This window comes from Sciurus carolinensis, chromosome 3 (assembly GCF_902686445.1).
Source record: "Sciurus carolinensis chromosome 3, mSciCar1.2, whole genome shotgun sequence".
Classification (NCBI taxonomy): domain Eukaryota; kingdom Metazoa; phylum Chordata; class Mammalia; order Rodentia; family Sciuridae; genus Sciurus; species Sciurus carolinensis.
Genome location: NC_062215.1, coordinates 64,313,462 through 64,338,444, shown reverse-complemented (window position 1 = coordinate 64,338,444; position 24,983 = coordinate 64,313,462). Strand labels below are relative to the sequence as shown.

At 51.5% G+C, this 24,983-nt stretch overlaps 1 protein-coding gene across 4 annotated transcripts in view; it reads right to left on the bottom strand.

The window, feature by feature from the left end:
* Positions 1-24,983, bottom strand: part of Sez6 (seizure related 6 homolog) — a 44,601-nt gene that overhangs the window by 4,793 nt on the left and 14,825 nt on the right. For all 4 annotated transcript variants that reach the window (XM_047546769.1, XM_047546770.1, XM_047546771.1 and 1 more), the window contains exons 2-7: positions 17,841-18,509; positions 17,247-17,380; positions 8,357-8,552; positions 3,904-4,089; positions 796-964; positions 501-667 (exon numbers count right to left, since the gene is read on the bottom strand). In XM_047546769.1, coding sequence (XP_047402725.1) covers positions 501-667; positions 796-964; positions 3,904-4,089; positions 8,357-8,552; positions 17,247-17,380; positions 17,841-18,509 — 1,521 coding nt within the window. The remainder of the gene's footprint in view (positions 1-500; positions 668-795; positions 965-3,903; positions 4,090-8,356; positions 8,553-17,246; positions 17,381-17,840; positions 18,510-24,983) is intronic.

Below are 24,983 nucleotides of genomic sequence, written 5' to 3'. Positions count from 1 at the left end.
AAACACAGGGCAGGCATCTTCTGCTACCCACCCCTTTTCATTCCTGAATGCAAAGATATGTCCTGGGCTTGGAGCAGGGGACAGTGGGGGGACAGAAACAGCCCGGAGTATTCATCTCTATTATGCTCAGGAGGCTATCTTGCTCACCATTGTATTTCCATTGCCTAGTTTTGTGCCTAATATATAGAAGATGCTTGGTAGATTTTTTTAAAAAGTGGATTAATGAATGCATGCATATATGGGTCTAGAGTGTCTCTTGAAAAGTTTGCCCTCCCCAAGTATTAGGGCCTTTTTTGCTTTTGAAACCCTGGAGAATTCATTCTCTTGGACCAAAAGGCCTGGATCTAGACAAGAGGGCTCCTGCAAAGATGGGGTAGGAATCTTGGATCCAATGGGAAGGGTCAGGGACCAACTTGGAAGGATGTGATGGAATGGAGGCAGAGGGGGAGGTGTGGGAGAAAGGCCCTAGTCCCCACCCCATGAGGCCCCAGCAGGCTCACCCTCATAGCGCAGGGCCATGCCTGCAGCTGCCCCGCTGCTGTCAGTACTGAGCTCCACAAAGAAGTGTCTGCCAGAGCTGAGCAGGCCCTCAATGGGCAGGTATTCCACCTCGTAGGAATCATACACAGGCGGGGCCTCCACATTGTCCCCATTGCGAATGATGAGCCTAGGTCAGGAGAGTGGCAGCTATGTGGCTGGTCACTGACCCAGATGGAGTGTGGCCCCAGGCTTCGGCATCCCTCCAACAGGGTATCACCCAGTCAGGCACTCCCACCCACTAGGACAGCCCCTCACCTGTCATCATCCTCTGCCAGGGAGACCTTCTCAAAGTGCAGGTGCAGCCGCTGGCTCTCAGGAGCCTCAAGCAGCCAGTGGCAGGTGAGGTTGTTGCTGTAGTTTCCCGGGAAGCCCGGAGAGACAATGCGGCCAGTGGTGGCATTGCGGATCACTCCACCGCAGGCAGCTTTGAGACAGGGATGGACTTGGGCTGGGTCTCTGAGTGTATCCTTGGCAGCCTCACAAGCCTTCCTCCCCATCCCAGCCCTGTTCCCTCTGCATGGGACACAGGGACCTTCATCTCCCTGCCAACTTTGCTGCCATGGTCCTAGTGGTCTATCTTTTAGCCCATGACCCTGCAGTTTCAGGCAGCCTGAACTTCAGAATCCTACCTCCTAACCTTTCATCTCTGAGACTTTTCATATGCATTTTTTTTTTGTACCAGAGATTGAATCCAGAGGTGCTTTACCACTGAGCCAATCCCTAGCTCCCTAGCCCTTTAAAATTTTTATTATTATTATTATTTTTTTTTTTTGTACTTTGAGTAAGCATATATTGCTAAATTGTTGGGGTACTCACTAAATTGCTGAGGCTGGCTTTGAACTTGTGATCCTCCTACCTCAGCCTCCGGAGCTGCTGGGATTACAGTTGTGTACCACCGTGCCTGGCCATATGCAACTTTCTTGATTGTCAGTAGATCTGTCACTGCCTAGCTTCATGGCCTGGGATAATGTTCCCTCTCTATTTTTTGTTTTGTTTTTTGAAACAGTGTCTCCCTAAGATGACAGGCTGGCCTCAAACTTTGGATCCTCCTGTCTCAGCCTCCTGTTGGTGGGATTACTGGCATGTGCCACCATACCCAGTTCCCTCTCTGTTGACTCCTCTAGACCTTTCCTGACTTCCTCCAATTTCCCAAGAGACTTTATTAAAGCCCTTAGTCTATGTGTTGACCCTCCTCAGTACATCTGCTACCTCTGACTCATGCCACTTTTCTAAAAACCAGTTGTCTGGTTTGCCTAGTATGTGTGAGACTCTGGGTTTGATCCCCAGTGCTGCAAAAATGAATAAATAAATAAGTGAATAAACAAATGAATAAAATAAAACCATTTATTTGTTTAGGTCTGTCCCTTAAGTAGGAACCTCCTGGTACAGGGACCAGGTCTTCTCAGGCCAGGGATGAGTTGGTGCTCAGAGTTGAATGAACAGAATTAGTAAATGAATGTAAAAAGAGGATCAGGACTAGATTGGGGATGACAAATGACTGATGTGCCTGCCATCCACCCCAAAACCTGTGCCCTTGGCTGACATTGCTAGCTGGAGGTGGCCTCCAGTGTGACCCTCTGAAATAGCTCTTCAGTCATCATCACCTGGGCAGACACCTTAGGGCCTTTCCAGACTGACCCCTCTGGCCTGGTACTGTGTTCTCTTCCCAAGGAAAGGCTGAGCAGTTTGCCTGGGCCCAGCTGTCAGGGTTCCTGTGCTACTTGACCACAAACTCCTGGCAGTTAAGTAGGGCCAACAAAGGGGCCTGAAGCAGGAGGAGGTGGCTGGTTCTAGGCTTTCCTTCCCTGGCCACTGCTCTGGACCCTCCTGCTCTCAGCAATCAGGCTAGCGTGGCCAGTACCCAGTACTGTTGCCTGCAAACACTCCAGATGGCAGAATATTGTAACTTAATATGCTTTTTAGGGGAAGGGATTAGTCTCTTCTCTGCTTCTCTACTGAGAAGATGGACCTACCCTCCTGCTCTGTCTCAGTATGGAACTGCCCTTCAAATCTGATCACATCCTATACTTTGCTTAAAAATCACTCAGTGGTTCCCTATTGCCCTCAGCATAGAATTCAAATTCAAAACAGCATTCAAGCCCTTCATGGATCCAACTCCTCTGACTCAGTTTCAGTTTCTTCTTCCTGCACACCCTCTCCTTTAGGCACACCTCACCATGTCCTCACTGTATCATGTGGTTTCGAGTCGTCCCACCTGTTCCAGAATTCACTCCACTATGCCAAGCTAATATTTCTGGAAACCTTCCGTGATCCCTCCTCAAGAAGCCTTCCCTGACTCTTCTGTCATTTCAGAACTGCTCTCCCTTACCTGGATTGCTGGCACACATCATGTTAGCCCCATTACAGCCTTCTCTGTACTGAGCTGCCCACCAGTCTTCCCAAGGGACTTCCTCTGGAGCCCCTTGAGGGCAGAGGACATACCTGTCTTGTTCATCTTTGTGGCTGGCACCAGCAAGAGCTTATAGAGTGAAATAAGGTTCAAAAGCTCAAGCTCCTCCTCCCCCCAAAAGAAAAAAGCCAAAGTTGCCCTTCATACTGAAGATGAAACACTTGCCTTATCTTCCTTCCCCATCACAGCGAGCCCCCTTAGGTTGGCTGCCAGCTCAGACCTCTCCATCGTCCAGGTCCAGAACCTGGGATCCCTTTTGACTTTCCCCCCATTTTCTCATCAGCATCTCCGGAATTTCTTCCTTCCTCTCCATCCCCAAAGCCACTGTTGCAGTTCAATCCTTCTTGTCTGGATGGCCTCCCAGCCTTCAGATGAGATGACCACCAGGCTGGCTCACCTGAGAATAGTTCTGAGCTCCTCCCACTTCCTCTCAAAAACCTCACCAGCTCCCCACCCCATAGCTTGGCCAGACAGTCAAGACCCTCCTTCTGCCCTCTCCATCTGGCTGTCTTCTATGCCCTTAAACACCCTCTCCTTCCCATCCCTATGTCATTTACCTCCACGGAAATGTCAATCCTTCAGTGCCACCACCCCTAGGAAGCCTCCTCAATACCCAACTAGGATGGCTTCCTCTCCTCCCAGGTCACTTTATGTCTCTATTGGTACCTTTTACTTTCAGCTCTGGAAATTAGAGACCTGTGTGCCTTCTTCCCTCTTTCCTGGAACTATGGGCTCTTGGGAGGTCAGAATCCCTATTTAATTCAACTCTGTGTACCTGTGGTGGTCCATACAGTGGATGCTAATTAAGTGCAGGTTGGATGAGTGCCACTGAAGTGAGGGACCATTTTCTGGTTTCCTTATGAAGAGTAAATGAAAGTACCAGACAGCAACAGAGGGCAGGGACGAGCCCCACCTGGCTTCTCCGCTCAGTCTCCTCCCCAGGGGCCACTCACCGATGCAGACAGGCTCCTGGGAATCCCAAAAGGGCTGGGTGGCATTGAGACAGGTAAGGAACCTGGCACCCTTTAGCTGGTAGCCAGTGGCACAGTGGAAGCGGGCACTGCCTCCTGGGTGGAGGCTGGTGACAGTCACATCTCCGTAAGCTGGACGTCGGGGAAAGTGGCAGCTCAGGAGATAGGCTGCAGAGAAAGAATGGGTGATATTGTGTGTTGTGGGGGAGACTGAGCCATTATGTGTGGGGGTGTGAAGGCCTGTGTTAGTCTGCCTCAACCTTCCTTGAAGTGTCATTTGGGACCAGAGAAAGCATTAGGAGTTTCTGAAAAGATCCTGATCCCTTCACTAGAAGGTGTCATGATGTTTCCAGAGGCTTGGGTTCTGGTCCAAAGTTTTTGACACTTTGGGCAAGTTACTTAGTCATTTTGTGTTATTTCCTCATTTGTTAAAATGAGGTTCAAAATGCTGGCCCACTTATAGGGTTATTGTGAGACTAAATGAGATAGTATTTTATTCCATTTGGTTCCCTGTCATCCAGCTGATAACACATCTTTTTTTATTTTCAACTGGGTATTGAAACTGGGGCATGCTTTGCCATTGAGCCACATTCCCAGCTCTTTTTATTTTTTAATTTTATTTATTTTTTATTTTTTTGTTTTCGGTGGACACAACATTTCTTTAATTTCATCTGGTGCTGAGGATTGAACCCAGGGCCTCACACATGCCAGGCAAGTGCTCTACCACTAAGCCACAACCCCAGCCCCTCCAGCTCTTTCTATTTTGAGACAGGGTCTCGCCAAGTTGCTTAGCGCTTTGCTAAGTTGCTGCGGTTGGCCTTGAACTCATGATCCTTCTGCCTCAGCCTCCAGAGTCACTGGGATTACAGGGGTGTGCCACTGCGTTCAGCTTGATAATACATCTTTAAGAAGTGTTTATGACTGGGCACAGTAGCACATGCCTGCACTCCCAGCTCTGGAGGCTGAGGGAGGAGGATCTTAAGTTCAAAGCAAGCCTAGGCAATTTAGGGAAACTTTATCTCAAAGCTGCTGGGAATGCATCTCAGTGACAAAATACCCCTGGGTTCAACCCCCAATATAAAAATAAAAGTTTTTTATGGAACCACATGCAGATGCAAAAGAACTTGAAATAGTGAACCACCTAGAAGACCTAAAATCTTGATATTGTTTTTCCTGTAGGAGACGAAATGAGTTGCAGCAGGAAAAATTGGAGTCAGTCAGAGCTTCCCCAGTATTCAGGGAGAAATGTTAAACAGCTCTATGGCAATGGTGCTGGACTTCTTTTAAAGACAGGATGGAGGCTAAGGTTCAGAGGTAGAGCTACCTTCATAGAAGTCGGGGTGGGACTAGTTGCTCTGGTAAACCTGATAGCTTTGGGAATTGTAATACCAAGAATGACCACACGATGGCAGCAAATCCTACAAAACAACCTGGCAAATCCCAACCCTGGGGCCAAAACTTGGTGTGGCAGCTAAAAATGGAGATCCTGAGTTGGGGGTGAGAAGTGCAGAAGAAGGCCTGAAGGGTTCAAGGAGAGGGACTGAGAGAAGGCTTGGGCTATGCCTCTATGTGCCATTGTATGAAGAGAAAATGAGGCTACCCTTCTGGGCAGAGCAGAACCCTAAAACCTGAGTTTTGTGCTGTTTTGTGACTTTGACTTGTCCTCTGCTTAATTGCCTTGTCTGTGAAAGCAGGAAGATGGTTCACACTCTTTCCTCTTCCACAGAGAATGGCCATTAAGAGGCTAGTTGTGATTGACAGACAGTGCAGGGCAATGTTTGGGAGGTGGGCTCCAGAGTCAGAAAGTCTGGGTTTGAATATGGGCTCCTCTCCTTGCTCTGCCTCAGTTTCTGTGTTTACACAACCATTTTGAGCATCCAATGCTGTGGAGGTTAAATGAGAGGAATGTGTGCAGTGCCTGGCTCAGAACAAATACCTAACACCTCAGCCTGCTGTTAGTTTGTAATCTTGAGTAATAATAGCACCTCACATTTGAAGCATTTACCAATTTCTGAAGTGCTCTCACACCCTTCTTACTTGATACAGTTTGCTTGGGAAGGAGGAAGGCAAGGTAGGGGTTATTAACCCATTTTTTATAAGGAAAACAGAGGTTCAGAAAGACAGGTTCAGAGAGCCTGTGTGCCCTCGTCACACTGCCCGTGAGTGCTAGAGTAGGGACTTGATCTGGCACACCCCCAACTCCTACTTCTCCAGTTAAAGCAGAAACCTGGGCTCAGGGGTCAGAGAAACCTGAGGGTAACAGACAAGGCTGCCCTGAGTTCCGGGTGGCTGCTTACACTGCCCTGAGGAGAGATCCCAGGCCAGAATGGGATGGGGGGTGTGGAGGATGGGGGACATTATACCCAGAGTGGAGGGGATAGAGGGGATAACACCCAGGAGGTCTAGACCCTCAGCCAGATGTTAGGCTCAGCACTTACAACTTCCCTTTGAGTTCAAGCACAACTTGGGAACGGAGGTCCCCTCACTTCACAGATGAGGAGACTGGGCCAGGATGAGGCGTGGGCAAGAGGCTAGGGGCAGAGAATGAAGCCCCCAAGCCTCCATAATACTTAAAATGCCTCTTCCCAGGATGAGCTTCCTCCTATTGCCATGACAACTGTTCATGGAGGCTGCACCACCACAATCTGTTGAGCTATTTTCTCATTGGCATCTGTTTCTGGAGCCAAGTCCAGTGCCAGGAATGCTCAGGATGGAGGAGGGGTTTGCCTGTCAGGACCCTCTGCCCACCCACCCTGCCAGAGACTGGGAGAGCACACTGAATTGGAACTTGGTCCTGCCATGAGACCCTTGTGGGGACCCATCTTTGTGACCTCCCACATCAGCTTGGACAGCTCCATACTGGCATGGGTACCAGGCCCCTCCCTCCTCTCCTGGCACCCTCTTTCTCCAGCCCACGAGATGCGCGTGTGAGTACACGCTCCTCCTGTTCCCATCTCTGGGATCAGGGCTAATTACAGCCTATAATTAGGGGAATTACACTCATTAAGGAAAGAGCTGATCATTGACAAAAACTGGGCCGAGGAGGGAGGGCTTCCGGGAGCCCAGAAGGAGCAGGACTGGGCCAGTTCTCCCAGCCCTATCTTGGGGTCTGCTCCCCTTTGCTGGGCCTCCAACCCACTGCCATTCAGCCACTTTTGTCTGGCCTGACAGAGAGGGGGGTCTGGAGTTTTGTGCAAAGGAATTTGCGGCAAGAGGAAAGGTTACCATGTCGTGAAATTATGCCGGCTGCCTGGGAGGATTGATGAGCCATTAGGGAGACTGGCGGACCGCCTAGATGCTCACCCCTGCCTCAGCTGGCCCCTTGCCTCTGCCAATCCCCCCTCACCTCCTCCCCCCCCCCCCGTCAGACTCCCTGCTGCCATGCTAGACTGCTCCCCCAGTTTGGGTGGAGAAGCCAGAATGGGACAAGGTGGGGTACCAAGCATCACCAGCTCTGGAGTGCCTGCCCACCTGCTGGTTCTTTCCCCCCCTGCAGGGCTGTAGAAGTGTCCATGACAATGCAAGACAATCTTGTGATTGTTCACACCAATTATTTCCCTATTAGTGCTCCCTGGTCTGAACTGGTTAACTGGTCCAAAGGATTAAGCCGACTAGTGCCCAGGGAGGGGGATGGGCAGGAAGGATACCAGGTGGGAGAGCAGCAGAGTCCCTTTTCTCTACCTCCCCATCCTGCAAGCTGTGCAATACTTGTTTCCTTAGTGGAGCATCAGCTAAGCTCTTGATTTGCACCGTTTATTTACACCTAAACTTGACTTTGTGGGGTAGATGTTTTGGTCTCATTTTACAGTAGGAAAAGGAAGGTCAAATAGGTGAAATGACCTCTGAGGTAAACAGTTAGTGAGAAGGAGAGTCAAACACAGATTTGCCCAACTCCAGAGCCTTTGGTATCCCCACTACATCATGCCACTTCCCTCCTTCCCAAGGTGTTATGAACTGACTGAAGCAAGGGCCAGGTCCAAGGTAGATGAGGAAGGTCAGCCTGGCAGCTGAAGACCTCCAGATAGTCACTGTCAAGCCCCTTTGACCTTGACGCCCCTGCCTTTGGAGAGAGGCTTCTATTATTATTGGCTGTGCAAGTGACTGCCACCTCCTGAGATTCTGAAGCCTTGAGGGCTTGAATGTACCCTGGGCTGGTACATTCTTGATATTTCCAAAGCCCAGCACAAGCCTGGCAAAGAGCAAGTGTCCTCAAAAGTGCACTGAATGAGTGAATGAACAAATGACAGAGGCAAACCTGGGGACTACCTGATCCTGAGTCCCATGAACCATACTTACATTTGTACAGAGCTTCACTGGGCACCTGTGCTGCAGGTTACCAGCCCCTCCCTGTGTCTCTTGGACTGTAATAGCACCAGACACCCCCAAGAGGGTGGCCAGTCTGGGCTGGTTCCTCTTTTAGGTTCCCAGGTCTTACCTTGGTAATAGAAATGGAAGGTGCCAGGTCCAACAGGTGGTGGGAGGCTCTGGAACCTCAGGGCTGCTTGGTGGGTGGGGCTGCGGATGACTTGGCCCCGGAGCAGGAAAGACTGATTGGCCAGGGGCAGTGGGTCAGGGCCCCCCAGACCCTCCACGGTTACCGTCTCCCCCTCCCGGAGGCTGATGTTCTGGACCTATGGGTGGATTGGAGAGAGCAAAGCAAAGCAAAGCAAAGCAGTCAGACTTCTCCCAGCTGCCTGAGCCCTGCTGCCCTCAGCCTCCTGCAGGCCCCCTGGCCGATCCTCAGTGCCCCTTGGGCATCAGAGCTCACAGGCCCTGAGCTGGGCACTTCAAAACAGGAGGCGCTCATCCTACCTTCTCAGTAACTGTATGATGTGACCTGAAATCAGAAGTATTAAGTAAATTACCCAATATCACATGGAGATTATAAGCAGACCTGGGACTTGTCTGCATAACTTCTCAAGTACACCAGCTTTTTCATATCCCCACCCCTATCAGGAAAGCAGGAATGGGTAGGTGTGTCAGAGATGGCATCTGAGAGTCCAGCCAACAACATGAGGTCCTACGCTTCCCCTGGACATCCCTGTCAGAGTCACCTTACACCCAGTCTGCCTCATACTGAACCACTCTCTTCCCCCAACCAGTAGCTCCCCTGGCTCCCATCTCAGGGAGTGATCTTGCTAACTACCTGGGTACCCAAGTCAGAAACTGGCATGTTGCCTCTTCCCTCAGACCCCATATCCAATCAGTCATTCAATCTGTCAAGTAGACCTTGAATCACTGGGATCAGTGCAGCAGCCCCTGGCCTGTCTCCCTGCCTGTAGGGCTTAACCCTCTTCTCCTTCCACATAATGTTTTCTGAACTGCAGCCAGACAGGTCTCAGACCTGTCACTCATCATGGTGCTTCCCTGTTTAGACCCTCCCATGCTTTCCCTTTGAGTCCACGAAGACCATAGTACTAGTATGAACTCCTCATTTGGTCCTTCAGGCCCTGCCCAACTTGGCCCCTATTGGCTGCTCAGCTTGGCCTTTTCCAATCCCCTCCATGTGTCAGCATGTGTCTCCACGTCTCTCTCTTTTCTGAGTCTCTTGCTCTGCTCCTTTCTGCTGATTGTCACAGGTCCCTCTGCTGGCATTCTGATCTTCAGGCCTTCAATCCCTGGAACATCCTTCTGGATGCCATCTCTCCATCCAAACAAGGACTGGGCAATAACAGATACTGCCCAGAGGGGAAGAGACATCATAGCTTGATAGAAGGAGAACTGGATTGGGAACCCAGAGATCCCAGAGGTTCCGGATCTTGTCCTAACCATGGACAGGTATGCCACCTATTCAAGCTTCAGTTTCCTTGCTTTACAAATGGTCTTCTGTAGATTTTTGCTACTCTAAAATGTGGTCCCTGGATCAGCAGCAGCACCACCACCTGGGAGCTTTCAAGAAATGTGGACTCTTGGATCCCATTTCTGATCTATAGAATCACATTCTGCCTTTTAACAAAATCCCTGAGCAATTCAAAATCACTGATCTCCCTAGCCTAAGAACCCTACCATGTTGCTCTGAGGTAGGGTCTTTAAGGGTTAACCACCTGGGTTGGTCAAGTGGCATCCAGTGAGTCATCAGATCCTTTCCCATCTCATTTTCCAAATGTTCCAGCTGGTCCCTCCTGGCTCTCTCTTTGCTGCTCTCTTGGCTCTGAATGCTTCCTGCTCATTGTTTCTCACCTGAGAATGGCCTTCTAACCATGTCCCACCCCTCATCTCCCAGGCTGCCTGAGATCATGTCTCTGTCCTACCCAAACCCTGCTGGTGGTTTCAGTTGCCCTGAGGACAAGATCCAAACTTTCCAGCTCACAGTTGGCTCCAGTGACTTTGTCGGCCTTGCTTCCCTGCACTGCAGCCTCTGGCTTCCAAACCACCTCTGCCCTTCTGGGAATTTGCTCAGGGAGCACCTTCTTTTCTTTCCCTCCTGGTGAAGCTGATCATCCTTTCAGATCTCAGGGCCTGCTGGGCACAGTGGTTTATGCCGGCAACTCTGGAGACTGAGGCAGGAGGATCACAAATTCAAGGTCAGCCTTGGCAGTTAGGGACACCCTAAGCAATGTAGCAAGTCCCTGTCTCAAAACAAAAAACGAAAAGGGTCGGGGATGTAGCTCAGTGGAAAAGCATCCCTGGGTTAAATCTCCACTACCAACAAAACAAACACACAAACAAAAACCTCAGGGTCTCTACCTCTCAGGCCTGGTCAGTCAGTCCCTTGCTATCTCTCCATTAAGTCCTGGGGTGGCATTTTGGGTCACAATGTCCTCTTCACTGGCCAGTCTCCATACGGACAGGTGGAGAAAGTGAATGTGTAGGCCATGGAGGTACGTTCCTCACCAGAGCTCTGGGAGCTGGGAAGCACAGGATGCCGAGCCCAGCCAGGTCCAAGGAGATAGGTGTTTCCTGGCTCAGGGGCCCTCCGACTGTGAGTATTGAGAATAGATGTGCCTTGAGGACCTCAGAAGGGGCAGATAGACAGGGAGAGGTCCCCACCCAGGCCTGGAAGGAAAGACCTAGAGGACCTGGGTGACCGAAGGCTCAAGGCAGGGTGCTAGGGGTAGAAGCGCCTCCTCTCCATGGGGAGCTCCTGGCCCAGGCACATTTGGGTGGAGGCTGCCTGACCATCTGCTGGGGACTTTCCTCAGGAAATCCCTGCAGCAGGCGGAGGCTGGATGAGGTCCCTTCAAACTTGGAGATTCTGTGATTCTAGAGTTGGGAAAACAAGACTCACACACGTGGAATCTGTAATTATCGAGAGACGCCAGGCAGCATATAATTCTGCCTTAAGTGGCACTGAATGCGTGCAGCAGGAATCCTCGAGGGGAGAGCGGAGGGCTTGGAGGCTCCGGGAACGCACATGTGGCAGGTGGGTTTCGGAATGCCTTGAAGAGAGGGGAGCAGGGAGGAGGAGGAAAGGAGGACATTCACTGCAGGGAAATTACCACTCGAGCTAAAGCAGAGAAGTACAAATTAAATTTGTGTTTTCTTCTTAATTCCTCATATGCCTTTAGTTTGACATCTAACTTCCTGTTCCTGATCTCTCTGATTTGCTGGGTTCAGAGGGTGGCAGCAGCAGTAACAACAAAAACAATTACCATTCATGGAGCACCTACAGTGTATCTATTTGAGGTAAAGTCCCCACAAATACACAGGGTCTCAGAGAGGCTAAGGAACTTGCAAAAGGTCACACAGCAGTTAAGAAGCAGTCTTGCCTTACTGGAGGTAAAGGCAGATCCTTCCTTTCCTATCACCTGCAGAAATAGACTTCTAGACATCTTTATTCCCAGGCTCCAGGCCCCTAGGTTTTAGCAGGAGGTGAGTCTTGGCCTGGCCTGATTTGGTCTGGTTTTTTCAAGATGTTGGAATTTGAGTTCCCTGAGCAGCCTGTAAAACTAGGAAAATTGAGAAGTGAGGCCTCTGGTCCCCTCTGATGTGGGGGAAGCATGGTCCCCTCAAAGTGGCCTGGATCTCAGCCGAGCCTGAAGGTGAGGGTTGGGATGAATGAGGGTGTGGAATGGAGTGGCTTCCATCCAGAAGGTTCCCTGTCTTCAGTCAGAGGTTCCCTACACAGCTCTGGTCCCCTGGGTTTCGAGCACCCAGTTGTGGGCCCACTGCAGTGGCTAGAATGTAATTTGTCACTTATTTGAGGACCAGGCTGACAGGGGCCAGACAGGGCTGGGTGTTGGACAAGGGGAGAGATGAAGTCTTGATGCAATTTGCAGGCATCTGAAGAGCCTGGGAGACAGATTGAAATGTCAGCTCTGTTCATGAGGGCTGTCTTCCCGTTGCCTGTCCATTGACAGGAGGGGGCCTAGGAGGCTTAGGGGCCAGGCAGCGGGAGGACAGAAGCAGAGGGAGCTGAGAGCAATTCCCACAGGACCCTGGACTGGCCAATGCTGCCCTGTTTCCAGCAGACCAGGTGGTCAGTTCAAGGAGAAAACATGGCCACTTTGCAGGGACTGGCCCCTTCCTGGACAGGAGGCATGAAGGAGTCGGATTGCTTTCTGCTGCTGCCCTGGTCATCAGCCCTGTCTGTGCTGTCTTATGGAAGCTTTCAGTCAGGCCTCCAGCAGGTGTCTTAATGGTGTGACCCACAGGGGAAGGGGTGATCACATTAACACAGAGCAGCACAGGCAGAAGAGCTGGGGGTTGCCTCCCCGTGCCACTCCCACCACAGCACCTGAGGGCCAGGTGCTGGTCACAGTTCCTCTCAACTCTTGGTTGCCACACTCCATGTTTACACTCTGGCAGGGAATCAGGAAGAAGGGCCTGGAACACAGACCTGAGGTGCTGCTACATAGTTGAGCTTCGAAGGAGCTACATGCAGAGGGACTGGCTGGAAGGGTCCTCGGGCAGCATCCTGTTTAATTTACCTCTACTGAAAGGGAAACTGAGGCCCAGAGAAGATAAGCAGCTCCTCTCAGTCACTGGAAGGCTGGCTGCTGAGCCAGGACCAGAACCCCAGTGCTACATGTGTCCTCTGTGCCCTTCTGAACTGGCACTCATCCCTAATATCTTATGGGTAAGATCTGTTTCAGGGATGGAGAGAGAGACCTAAATCATGGAACCAAACCTTCTAGCACACATTGCAACCTCCCCAATGGGCCTTCTTGGAATCAGGAAATAGGAAGTTGCCCAGAAATTCCACCCCTCTGCTCCTGGTGCTCACATCAGGCCTGGTCTTGACCCAGTTTAGAAGGGTGGGTGTTCTGGCCATCAAACTGACAGCTGGCCTGGCCTGGGAGTGCTGTGTGCCAATGGGGCCACCTGGGCATGAGGGCAAAGACTATGGGCAGCTGTGCCCAGACTCCAGATGGTACAGGCAGCAGCCAAGCCAAGATGGAAGCTGGCAGTGGGAAGGCTCTTGGAATGCCAAAATGCAGTGAGAAGCAGGCACCCAGCCCAGAAAGGCCTGGAGGCTTCAGGGGGAGACTGGCTGCCTGGGGACGGGATAGGACCCACATGGACCATGGGGCTCTAGCTCACCATCCTGAAAGGTCTTCTCTGAACCTTGTTGGAGACAAGTCACAAGTAGTCCCCTCTCTCCAAGTCTGAGTAGCACAGGCGCATTCTAGGCCTCTTAGGTTTAGCCAGGCAGCCCTGTGTCTCCTCATCAACCACAGAGATTCAGATGCAGAGTTTACAGTCCCCCAATCCCCTGCCCATCCAAGGCTTTCCTGAGCTCCTGATTGAACCCTTGGGGTCGGGGGGCACAGCTGCTCCTCACCCTCTGGCATCCCTCCTAGGGCGATGTTGGGCCCACCCATCCAACTCCAGCATGGTCTGGCTCAACTGTCAGCCTAGGCAGGAGGGCACTGCTTTCTAGTCAAGCCTCTGGGCAGCAGTGTAATCCTGATCCTTACCCTCATGATCTCCTGCTCCTATGCAACAAAGTCACCTTTCCAAAATAGTCAGGGCAGCCTCCAAAGGTCAGGCTTGCCACACTTGCTCTTTCCCAGCCCAGGCTGAGCAGAGTTGGCTTCTTCTGTGGCAGGTGTCCTCACCTCCAGCCTGACCCCCAGGCTGGGGAGCACCCCGTCCTGTAATTCCCTCAGCCCCTATGTTCCCCATCCCCATCCCCACCAGCACTGAACATTCTGTAGTCAATGCTTGTGATTTTTGATTCCCCCAACCAGGAAGGTCTGTGTTCCCCGTGCCCAGCACCGAATCTGGTATTTTGTAAATGCTCAATTTAGGTTTGTGACACAAATCCATTCACCAAAAACCATTAGTTAGTTGGGTGCAATGGTGCACACCTGTAATCCCAGTGACTTGGAAGGCTGAGACAAGAGAATCACAGTTGATGCCAGTCTCAACAATTTAGCGAGACCCTAATAAGCAACTTAATAAGATTCAAAATAATAAAGGGCTGGGAAAATAGCTCAGTGGTAACACCCCTGAGTGAAATCCCCATTTCTGCCCCACCTCACCCAAAAAACATTAGTTAATAGTTAGCTGAATGATCTTAGGCAATTCCCTTGTCTTGCCTGGGCCTCAGTTTTTCCAACTATCTAGTGAGTCTTGGTCTGTAACGTCAGTAATTCTTCAGGTCCCAAAGGGCCTGCATTGTGTGACTAGGAGGTCTGGATAGGGTGGAAGTTGCTAGAACTGGCCCTGGAAAAAGAATCTTAAACCTGCGTCAGCTCAGCCTGTTCTGTTGTTTGCTCCTCTCCTAAATCAGGTGCTAACCCAGCTCTGGCCACTCTGTTCCTCTTGTGGCCTCAGACTCTATCTCAGAATGCTGGAGAAGATGGAGTTCCTAAGGACTCTGCCCCAGTGGTTCTGAGGCGGAGGGTGGGGCCAGCGTGTGCCACGTTCCCTGACGGCAGTCCAGGGCTGTGGCAGGTCTTCCTCTCAAGGTTGCCTGGTAACGGCTTTTGCATTCTGATGAAAAAATGTAGCAGCGCCAGACAAGAGACCCAGGGCTGTGTGAGGGGGTAGACATCAGGGTGGAGTTTGGGCCCAGGCCAGGGCAGGGACAGACAGAGCTAGCAACACATCTTGTACCATTATCTGATACCCACACTGGTGGGGGGTACCACCGCTGGGCCCTTTCAGGCCCAGTGGGTTTTGCGGGGGATGGTCGCTTGGGTGGTAGGTGGAGCGGGCCCAGGCCTGCAGGGGGGGTGCTCAACGTGGCATCTGCCCCCTCCCAATCCCTTCTCCACACCTGCAGCTGGCGCCTTCCACCCTGTGAGCCACAGCCGGTGCCACCTCTCATTAGGTGATGATTTTACATTAATTACCTTAATTAAGCGTCACTGAGTGCTAATGGCTTGAGAGGGGGGTGGCTGTTCTTAATTGCCCTTTCAGTCAGCCCAGAGTGAGGGGCCCAGGGTTTGGCAGCGCAGGAACAAATAGTTGCGGGAAGAAGGGGCAGAACACAGCAGGGGGAGGAGAGGGTCCTCGCTCCCAGGGCCTGGCTCAGAGACCTGGACCTGAGTTCCCCAGCAGGGAGAACTGGAGGTTCTGCTCCAGGACCAGCATGGCTGGCTTCAGGCCCAGACCCAGGTGCATGCGGGACTTGGGATGGGTGGGAAACAGGCCAGAAGCAGACTGCTTCTAGCTCCGCCCAGTTCCCCTGGACTCCTGTAGTACCCCTCCTATGACTTCTGAGTCCCCTGGCTGATTCCCTCATCTGGATGGAGTGCTCGTCTTTACCTGCATCAGCCTCTAACACCCAGGCCAGATGTCACCTCCTTCCTTCCTTCCTCCATCCCATCCTGGGCTGTACTGCAAGGCATCCCACGCCCCTAAGGAGCTCACAGTCCAGCTGGGTAGAGGGCTGGCTGTGAACAAAGCCGTAGAAGGCAGAACGACAAGAGCCAGGCTTATTCCCCATCCTAACTTTGGAGATCTGATGCCCTAGGCTTTGGGGATCAGGGGAGAATGTCCAGAAAAAGTGATGGGGTGGGTGTTAGGACAATTCTTCCAGGCAAAAGGACCAGCATATGTAACTGGGGCTTGTGGGGTTAAGAAGGTTTGGCCCTGTTATCAGCTGCAAGCTCTTTGGTGTGAAGCTGGCATAGCCAACAAGAGAAGCAGTAGCAAGAAATGGACCCAGGACTGGCCCTGATTCAGAGGCCCCTGGGGAGAGGCAGTGGGCAGAACTGACTTCATTGGAGAAAAATGACTGTGGTATAGGTGGGGTGAGGGGCAGTAGGGAGGAGGCATGGGAGGGTGACCAGGGAGGTGGCTACTGCATCACTAGCTAGGGATGACCAGGGCTGGACCACATGATGGTTGTGGGGATGGAGGGAGAGAAGCAGGCAAATGTGAGAGGTGGGGAGTATTATGACAGAACCTGGGATGAGTTCATAGGACTAGAAAGAGGGTGAGAGAAGGGTCAAGATGACCCCACGTTGCACAGCTCAAGGGGTGCTCTCCACATTGCACTGTGGTGCTCTAGCTCCAGGTTTCTGACTTGGACAGAGTGGGGCACTGAGCAGGTTTGGGAAACAAAAGACCCATTTGGGTCTGTGGAGTTTGAGGAAGCTGTGGGACACCTGTGAGGACCTTTGGGCTCAGACCTGAAGAGAGTCTTAATCCCAGCTAGGCATGGTGGTGCATCCTTGTCATCCCAGTGAGGCTGAGGCAGGAGGATGGCAAGTTCAAGGCCAACCTCAGCAACTTAGCAGGAACCTGTCTCAAAAGGACTGGCAATGTAGCTAAAGGGTAGAACATCCCTGGGTTCATTCCCCATTACCACACAAAAACAAATAAACAAATAAATAAATAAGAAAGAGAGAGTCTTAATCCCAAGAGAGGGATGAGATGATCCAGGAGGCTGGGAGCAAGTCTGGCTCTCCCACCAGCTGTCACCTCTCCGATGATGTGACCATGTCAGTCTTCCCCAACTCTGCATCCCAGGAGTCAGTACAGGGCCTGGCCCAGAGAAGCTTCTCAGGGAAGACTTGATGAAGGAATGAAGGAGTGAATAAATGGGTAAATGAGGCTCCATGGCTCTCTCAGGTCCAGCCAGCCCTCTGCATTTTCTCCACTCACCCACATAGATTCAGATGCAGAGTTCACACTCACCCAATCCCATTCCCATCCAAGACCAGAGCCCCTGATCAAACCCTTGGGGGAAGAGGATGGGCGCCCTGCCTTTCCCACAGTTCTTCCAACACATTGCTGGGTGAAAGCAATATCCTTCTCCACTCCCTGATGCACAGAAAGGAATCCAATCATCTTCCAGCCCTGGTGATAGGTGTCCCCATGCAATTGTTGCCCCTAGACGTTTCCATCTGCCCCAAAGCAGGTGTCTTTCTGGAGAAAGGTTAACACATCAGCCCCAACTTTGCCCTTGTCAGATCCAGGTCACTCACCTTGATCTCCACACCGTAGCCAGGGTAGACAGAGATGTAGTAAAAACAGTCCAGGCCGACATCAGAGGGTGAGCTGGGGGCTATAGGGGAGTCCAGAGAGCCCTCTGGGCCAGAGAAATTCCAGCTACAAGGGCCTGGGGGACAGGAGGAGACAGAAGACTAAGCCAAGTTCTGGTGAAGTGGATCTAGCTAAGGCTGAACTCTGTGGGTGTGTACGTGTGTGTATTATGTGTGTGTGTGTCTAGCGATGTCTGTTGAAAGAACCCAACCGCCTTTTACAGAGCAAGCACCTACTATGTGCAATCTTATCTGTTTTCACAATGGCTCAGTGAGGTAGGTTTTCTTCTTGCCATTTTACAGTTGAGGTTCAGAGAGATTAAATAAAACTCCTAGGGTCATGTTATAGTTGGTGCAATCAGGATTTGAACGTGGGTCTATCTAGTTCCAATCCGCATGCCTCCTGCTGGCTAGACCTTGGTGCCAAAGGCCAGAGCAGGTTGGCACAGTGTCAGAGCCAGGCATTTAGGGACCCCACTTCCAGATCTGCATTCCCCCATCCCCACTTCCAGATCTGCCTGCTAGCAGGTAGCTGACCTGGTGGCTGGACGGTGGTGATGGTGGTGGTAATGATGGTAGTGGTGGTGGTGGTCTCCTCGTCATCCCCTGAAGCTGTGGAGGTGGCGATGGTCCCCTCCATCCCAAGTCCTGTGGTCTGGGACATGATCTCTGGAGCCCATGGCCTGCCCATGTCTCCAGGACCCTCTTGGGTTGGAGTCCATGCTCTGCTGGGGGTTGTAGTACTGGGCCTTTCCCCTGGGCGTAGGGTGGGCACTGCCATGCTGGGCCCTGGAGGCAGAAAAGCTGTGATTCGAAGCACTGGGGCCTCTGACTCCAGGTTCCAAGGTCCCTCTCTGGATTGGGGCTGTGTGGGGGCTGCAACCATGGCCGGGGTGGGACTGGTAAAGACTGGGCGGCTGTCTTGATTGGCCAGGCGGGGCAGGGGGCTTGGAGTGAAAGGTGTAGGTGGGTCAGGCTGAAAAGGCAGTGCTGGCCTTAGCTCCTCTTCCCCTGTCTCCAGCCCCTCTTGAAGGAATTCCTCCAGCAGTGGGTGGTGGTTGAGCAGCTTCAGAGTGGGGGCCGTGGTAACAAAGTGGACACTTCGTTCTGGCTGCTCAGGTGTAGGGACCGCTGTCAGCTCCCCATCCATCTCCTTGATGCCTGTGGCTTGCCCTTCCCCCATAGTTGGGGCCTCTGAGGAGAGTCCTGAAATAATAATGGATGATCAGAGGTTCTCCTGCTACGCCACAGCGAGCAGCATCCCACCCAACCCAGGCAGTAGGAGATCCATCTCTCTTTTGACAGAGAGCCTTGGGAGTGTGCTCATTGTTGAGAATCATGGAGCTATAAAATTTTAGAGCTGGAAGCGAGATGATATCACATACTTCAAGGATGGCATATGAACTATCCTTTCTCCTCCAGCACCAGAGACAGACATTACTAATTGATTGTCACACTATTTCCCGATGTTCTGATTCAGCCCCAGAATCCTTCTCAACACAGACTCCAGGCAGCCATGACATGACAAATAAATATTTGCCATCCCCAATGTAACTCAAAGGCCTGATTTTGCTAACGAGGAGTTAGGCCAGAGAAAGGAAGTGACTTGCTCAAAGTCGTATGACCAATTGAAGAACTTCATGAGAACTTTAGCAAGAGTATTATCCCCCCCACCCCCAGTGACTTTTTGGCCTGAGACTTTAGGGCATTCAAATTCATTTCCTGTTCTCAGTGAAACTATTGGGCATTAGTTTCAGGAAATACTTCACATATTTGGAATTTTATTTAAGATTTTCTCAAGCATGCATGACTTCTTTGTTAGGGTCCCATGAAGTCCCATTTTTCATAAAATCCTTTCTTTCTCCTTCTTTTCCTGATTTTATGGTCCTCCTAGAGCCGTAATGTGAGTAGAAGGGGAAGAGTCACATGCTGGATTTAGGCAGATGTGGCTTCAAATTCCAGATCCATCTCTCTAAATCTTAGTTTTTCACCTGTGAAGTGGGGTTTCTTTTTTAGGATTGACTGAGGTAATACTACTTCTTTTCCCCATTTGACATTTGCCCCTGAATTCCCTTGTCTTTCTTATGACACTAGTCAGAGCTCATCTAGGGCAGGGTCTGAAACAGGTGTAGAATGGACATCTGGCATGTTCCCCGACACCATTCATGGCAGACATTGCTAACCAATTTTGACTATTTCTTATTGAGGCAATAAGAAATCCTTTGGGATCCTTTTCAACACAGTTATCAAGACAGTCACTACCAATCAACTAGACAGGCTATAAAATATACAAATTCTTTGCTATCACTGGTTAGAGGTGTAGATTGCTCAGCTATCAATTATGTTGACATTCGACCACATAACTGGAGAAATGATACATATTCTGCTTGTGGCCCACTAGGTTCCCTAGATCTTTAACTATCAAGAAAAGGTAAAAATAAAATAAAATAAAAAAAAAAAAAAAAAAAGAAAAGGTCAGTGGGTGCTGGCTTCAGATTCAGCTCATACACAATTTTGCCCACTCTGAGAAGGTGGAGAGGAAATTCCTGATTCCGACAGCTTTCAAAATGGCTGCTTAAGGACTTGAAAGGAAGTACAGCTAGGGCGAGATAACAGAGTTTGCAAGGAGAAGGTCGGTTCCTCTGCACGTCTAGTGGTGGGGCTGTCATTCCACAGGCTCACACCCACCCCATGGATTGGCAGGCGTGAGGAAGTACCAGATGGCCTACATTCTGTTCAGGAGACCATAGCGGCTCTGATGTGTCAGACGAATGGGAGGAGGGAGGAAATTGGGGTTGGGGAGGCGGGTACAGGTTGGAGTGCTCTCCATTACTCTGGGTCAGAGGGGCCTGGGCAACCCAAAGCCTTAAGAAACTGGGACCAACTTCTATGTCCTGAGATGCCCACTAAAGTAGACCATCTGTGCCCTGGCTTTCCATGCCAGGAACTGCTATCACAGTGTCCAAACTAGATGCCCAGCATCCCCCAGAGCAGATGGTCCAACAGTGCCCAGTGTCTTTCATCTGAATCAGTGACGGGGCCGGGGGGAGGAGCGGGCAGGCAGTCCCTGCCATGTGCCAGGAAAGGGTTATTCCCTTTGCCCATCCCCCCCAGATGTCACTTGGTCTTTGCCAGGTGAGACTGATCTTAGGAAGACATGGGGAGAGGATCCTTTCCATCACATAGCCTGGAGTACCTGGAACTGTATCTTGCTCACAGGTCCCTTTCCAGGACTGGCCAACTCATGATGTGGTCCGTGGCTCCCAGGGTGTGTACCTGAGGGACTCTTCATTGGGGGAGGGAGAGCACAGAGATCCTCTGACTATTGAAGTGACCAGAGCAGACATAACTCTCCTGCCAGCAGCCAGGTGGGTGCTGGGCAATGGAGCGGAGCTAATGGGTACCTCCCGTCACTGTCGATTGCACTGATTGTGTTATCTAGGGAGACTGAGCACTTGGTTAAGTGGGACCGAGATAGCATATCAAACAAGCAAATTGATTCCAAAATCAGCTGCCACTTGTCCCTGGCAGGCACCACCCATTGTCAGAAAGGGTAAGATAATCTTTGGAAGATAAACTATTTGTTGGGGGAGGGCATTGCCTCTCATCCTGGTTGGCTGTCAGAGGCCTGAGGCCCTGGGCCATGACCGCTAGGTCCAGGGTTGTGATCAGGAGGTCAGGGGCTTCTCTCTGCCTGGCTGATTAAGCTCAGGGTTCAGGGACTGACAGAGGAGCTGACTGTGATACAGGGACCTGAAGAAGGAGGTCCTGGGCCTGGATGCCCAGCCTCATCAGGTGTCTTCAGGTTCTTTCCAGGTCTTGTATTATTTAATCAACACTAATCCTTGAGATGGGTCTCTTCTTCCTGCTTTACAAAGAACCTGCAGTGAGTTGAGGACTTGCTCAAAGTCTCAAAGTGCTGGAGCCAAGAATTCAACCTGCATCATCATCAACATCAAAGCTCCAAGTCTCTGCAGATACCAGCCTGCCTCATGGGAGGACAAGCCTGGAGCTACTTTTCCTCAGTAGAGAACATTCTAGCCAGTTGAGGAAATCAAGACCTACATAAAGAAATGGATTTGTTCAAGGTTTCATTTAGCTTAGAAAGAGAGCTAGGGCCAGGACTTCTGGCATCTGGGATTTGGGTTAAGCATGGGTCAAGTCCTTAGGAAGCCTTCTTGGCTGGGACCCACAGAGCCCCCATACCATGTCCAAAGTACATCTGAACCTGAAACCCAAATTGGAGCCCCAACACTGCTTCACAGGGCCAGGAAACAGTCCTGGGTTCAAGCGTCAACTCAGTCACTTAAAAGTCATTGCCAGGCATGGTGGCCCATACCTGTAATTCCAGTGGTTTAGGAGGCTAAGGCAGGAGGATTGTGAGTTCAGAGCTAGCCTCAGCAATTTAGTGAGGCCCTGAGCAACTCTGGGAGACCCTGTCTCTAAATAAAATATTTTAAAAGGGCTGGGGATGTGGTAAAGTGGTTAAGCATCCCTGGATTTAATCCCTGGTACAGAAAAATATAAAAAAGTCATGTGAGCCTGAACAAGTCACCTCTTTTTTTACTCTTCTAAATGCTCTAAATAGCACTGTTCTGAGGGCTGAGGGACAAGCCACCTTGGGACAGCTCTAATAGGGAGGTAGATCTGAAGGGAGGAGCTGGCGCCCAATGGGATACCTTCCCTGTTGGGTGACAATGAATGTGACCCTGTACATGTCATCCATAAGACAAAGATAACCCTGTGCCATCCATGTAGAGGACAACCACCTCAAGACCCTGTATGTCCGTGGGGGACATAGTGATGGCCCATGACAATATAGACTCCCATAATCCCCACATGAGGGGTCCACCTGGTGCCAGGACACAGGGAAGTACTCTGAAGCCGCCCTGGCCTCCCCTCTGGCAGGGGTAGGGGCTGGGAAATACCCTTTCATTCCTAGCATCGCCACCCCTTTGTCCCCCATGGTGGAGGAGACCCGGGAGCTTCCCCACTGCCCCAAGCCCTGGCGTTGCCCTGCCACCGCCTGGGCCCTCCCCCTGCATTAGCTCTTAAGCTATGCAAATAGACATCCGAGGGAGCCCTGTTTAAAGTATTTAGACGAAATGAAAAAAGGCTTTCATCGGCACTAATGAGCCATTCAGGATGCCTCCCCGGTGGATTCTCTCCCGCTCCCGCCTCCCAGCCCGGCTGCATCCCCCCTGCGGTCCCTCCTGGGATGGGAGGCCCCGCCCCCAACCTAAGCCTGGGCCTCCCAGGGAAGGCTGCTTCCCCAGCCGGCCTCCTCTCCGTGGCTAGCTGGGTGGGGATACCGTTGAGGGCCCGTGTGCCCTGCCCCCGAGATTTGGGTCGCGTGGGGCTCAGCCTTTGTTTAGAGGAAGCCATAGGACAGGGACTTGTTCTACATTTAGCTGGGTAGGATTGTGGTCTCTCACAGGTGGGTAAAATGAGGTTTCAGAGAAGCCCAGGAGCCTGCCCAGGGTCACTGGTTGCTGGGCAATGGAGTTGTAGTTGTTATGCAGTGCCCCTGCCTGAGGGATCTGCTGTCCCAGGCAATGGTGCCGCCTCAGGACTATCCCTAAGTGCTTTTGCTGCTGCAGATCTTTATGTACCAGACAACCAGAAAGCCTGGTTCCAATTCCAAATCTACACCTCCCTAGCCATGTGACCTGAGCAGAGGGTTGTCCACCTGAACCTCTGTTTGCTCATCTGTGGAGTGAGACACACTGGGTTTTGTGAGGACTCAGCTACTAACAGGCCTGTGCTCCCACCTGCCAGGCTCCACCCCATCTCTGCAAGGGTGCTGGGGACAGTGGATGCTCTGGTAGCCCCTGAGGAAGAGCCCCACGTTCCCCCTCCAGGTCTGTACCCCAGAGGCAGGAGCAGAGGCCAGTAGGGGTGGAGGCCCCAAAATTCTGGGATGAGTTCAGGCATGACCCCCACTTTATGGGTGAGGGACTGACTGTATGGGGTACATGGGTAGCTGGGGGATACCGTGGGCAGGGAGCCCACTTCTTTGGTTCCAGAGGTTAAGCTGGCCCAGCATTGGGAGAATGAGAATTTAATGGGATCCATTTATTATCCCATAAAAATTAATGAGTTTATTCTGGAGGTTTCTTGGCCCCTTTCAAGTTTTAATAGGGGATTAGTGAGGGCCTGGCCCCTGCAGACCCCTATTATCCCAGGGCCTGAGAGAGGGAAGGGGCTCTGGGTGGGAGAATGCCTGGGCCCCCCAAGCCACAGTCTGGTCTTTACAGTGACAATTCCACTGGGCCCTCCTGTATCGAGGGGCCCTTGCTAGAGGCTGGCAGGGCCACACAGGGCCCCTGAGGTCTGAGGTCCAGTTCCAGTTCCAGTTCCAGAGGCTTCTGATTCCATGTGCTACTGAAATAATCCAGTGTTTAGCATCTGAAGTAATTTTGCTGTTATCTGACTTCTGTTGACAGGAAAGGCAATACTACAAATGGAGAAACTGAGGCCCAGAGTTGGGGTGTGGCTACTCCAAGGTCACCCTTGGCTATGGTAAAGACAGAATGGACATATTCTGCCTCCATATTCTGTCTGGAGTCAAGCAGCTGACACTGGCCACAGCTGCTATCCACTTCCCCAGGGTTGTATGAAGAACATACTCTCAAGACCCTGGTATATAATTTCTCAACCTCCTCTCACTACAAGGAGGTTCATGCCACTATCCCTAGAGATGAAGACACTGGGGCTCAGAATAGTTAAGTAACTTGTCCAAGGTCACACAGTCAATGAGTGGCTGAGCCTAAGACTAGGACCCACAGCTCATCTCTGTCCATTGCTCCCACTGACTTTTAGCTGCAGCCCTGGGCCTCCTACCTCACCAGCCTGGATGCCACTGCCCTATGGCATTCATATGGGGAGCCTTGTAGCCTGTGGTGATGGGGAAGGAGTCCCAGAGGTGTCCCGGAGGGGCAATTGTTGGGACGGACACAGATTTACACTCAAAGGGACCTTCCCATTACCAGAACAAGTGACTTTCCCCTTTGCCCAGTGGTTCACATGAGTCCGTCCTTGTGCTGGGCTTTCTCTGCTCCCTTGTCTCTTCAAACCCTCCCCATCTTTTAAGGTCTAGCTCCTGTCTCTGGCTCTGGGGAGCCATCTATACCCAGCCTCCTCCAACTCCCTAGGGGTTCTTTCTGGTGGGCCCTCAGTGTATATATGACTTCATCCTGGGCAAGGATCCAGCATTAGGAATCTCTCTTCCCATATCTCTACACACAAATGATGACCCCTGGTGCCAAACTCATTGAAGGGTGACCTCAGGGCACACAGTTTCCAAGCCCAGGTTCTACATACTTGAAAGTTTCCCCAAAGCTCCTGGCTCTTGACCAGGGGTGAGTCCTGTAGGGAAATGAGCAGTCAGCCCTTGGCAGTACCCCAGAACAGCCCCTACTAGCAACTGATGAGGAGCATCTGCTGGAACAAGCTGGAAGGTGCCCCACCTGGACTACCCTCTCTTCCCCTGCTACTGACCATTCTCATCACACCCTCTCACCACCTTCTTTCCTGGTCAACCCTTGGCAGCTCCATCATGTCTCAATTGCACATATGAAGGGGAGCACCTCTTCTTGACCAGGCTCTCGGCAGGAAAGAGTCTGGTTTCTGGAAACTGATCCCTGGTTGCCTTTATGTGCATCTCATTCCTTCCCATTT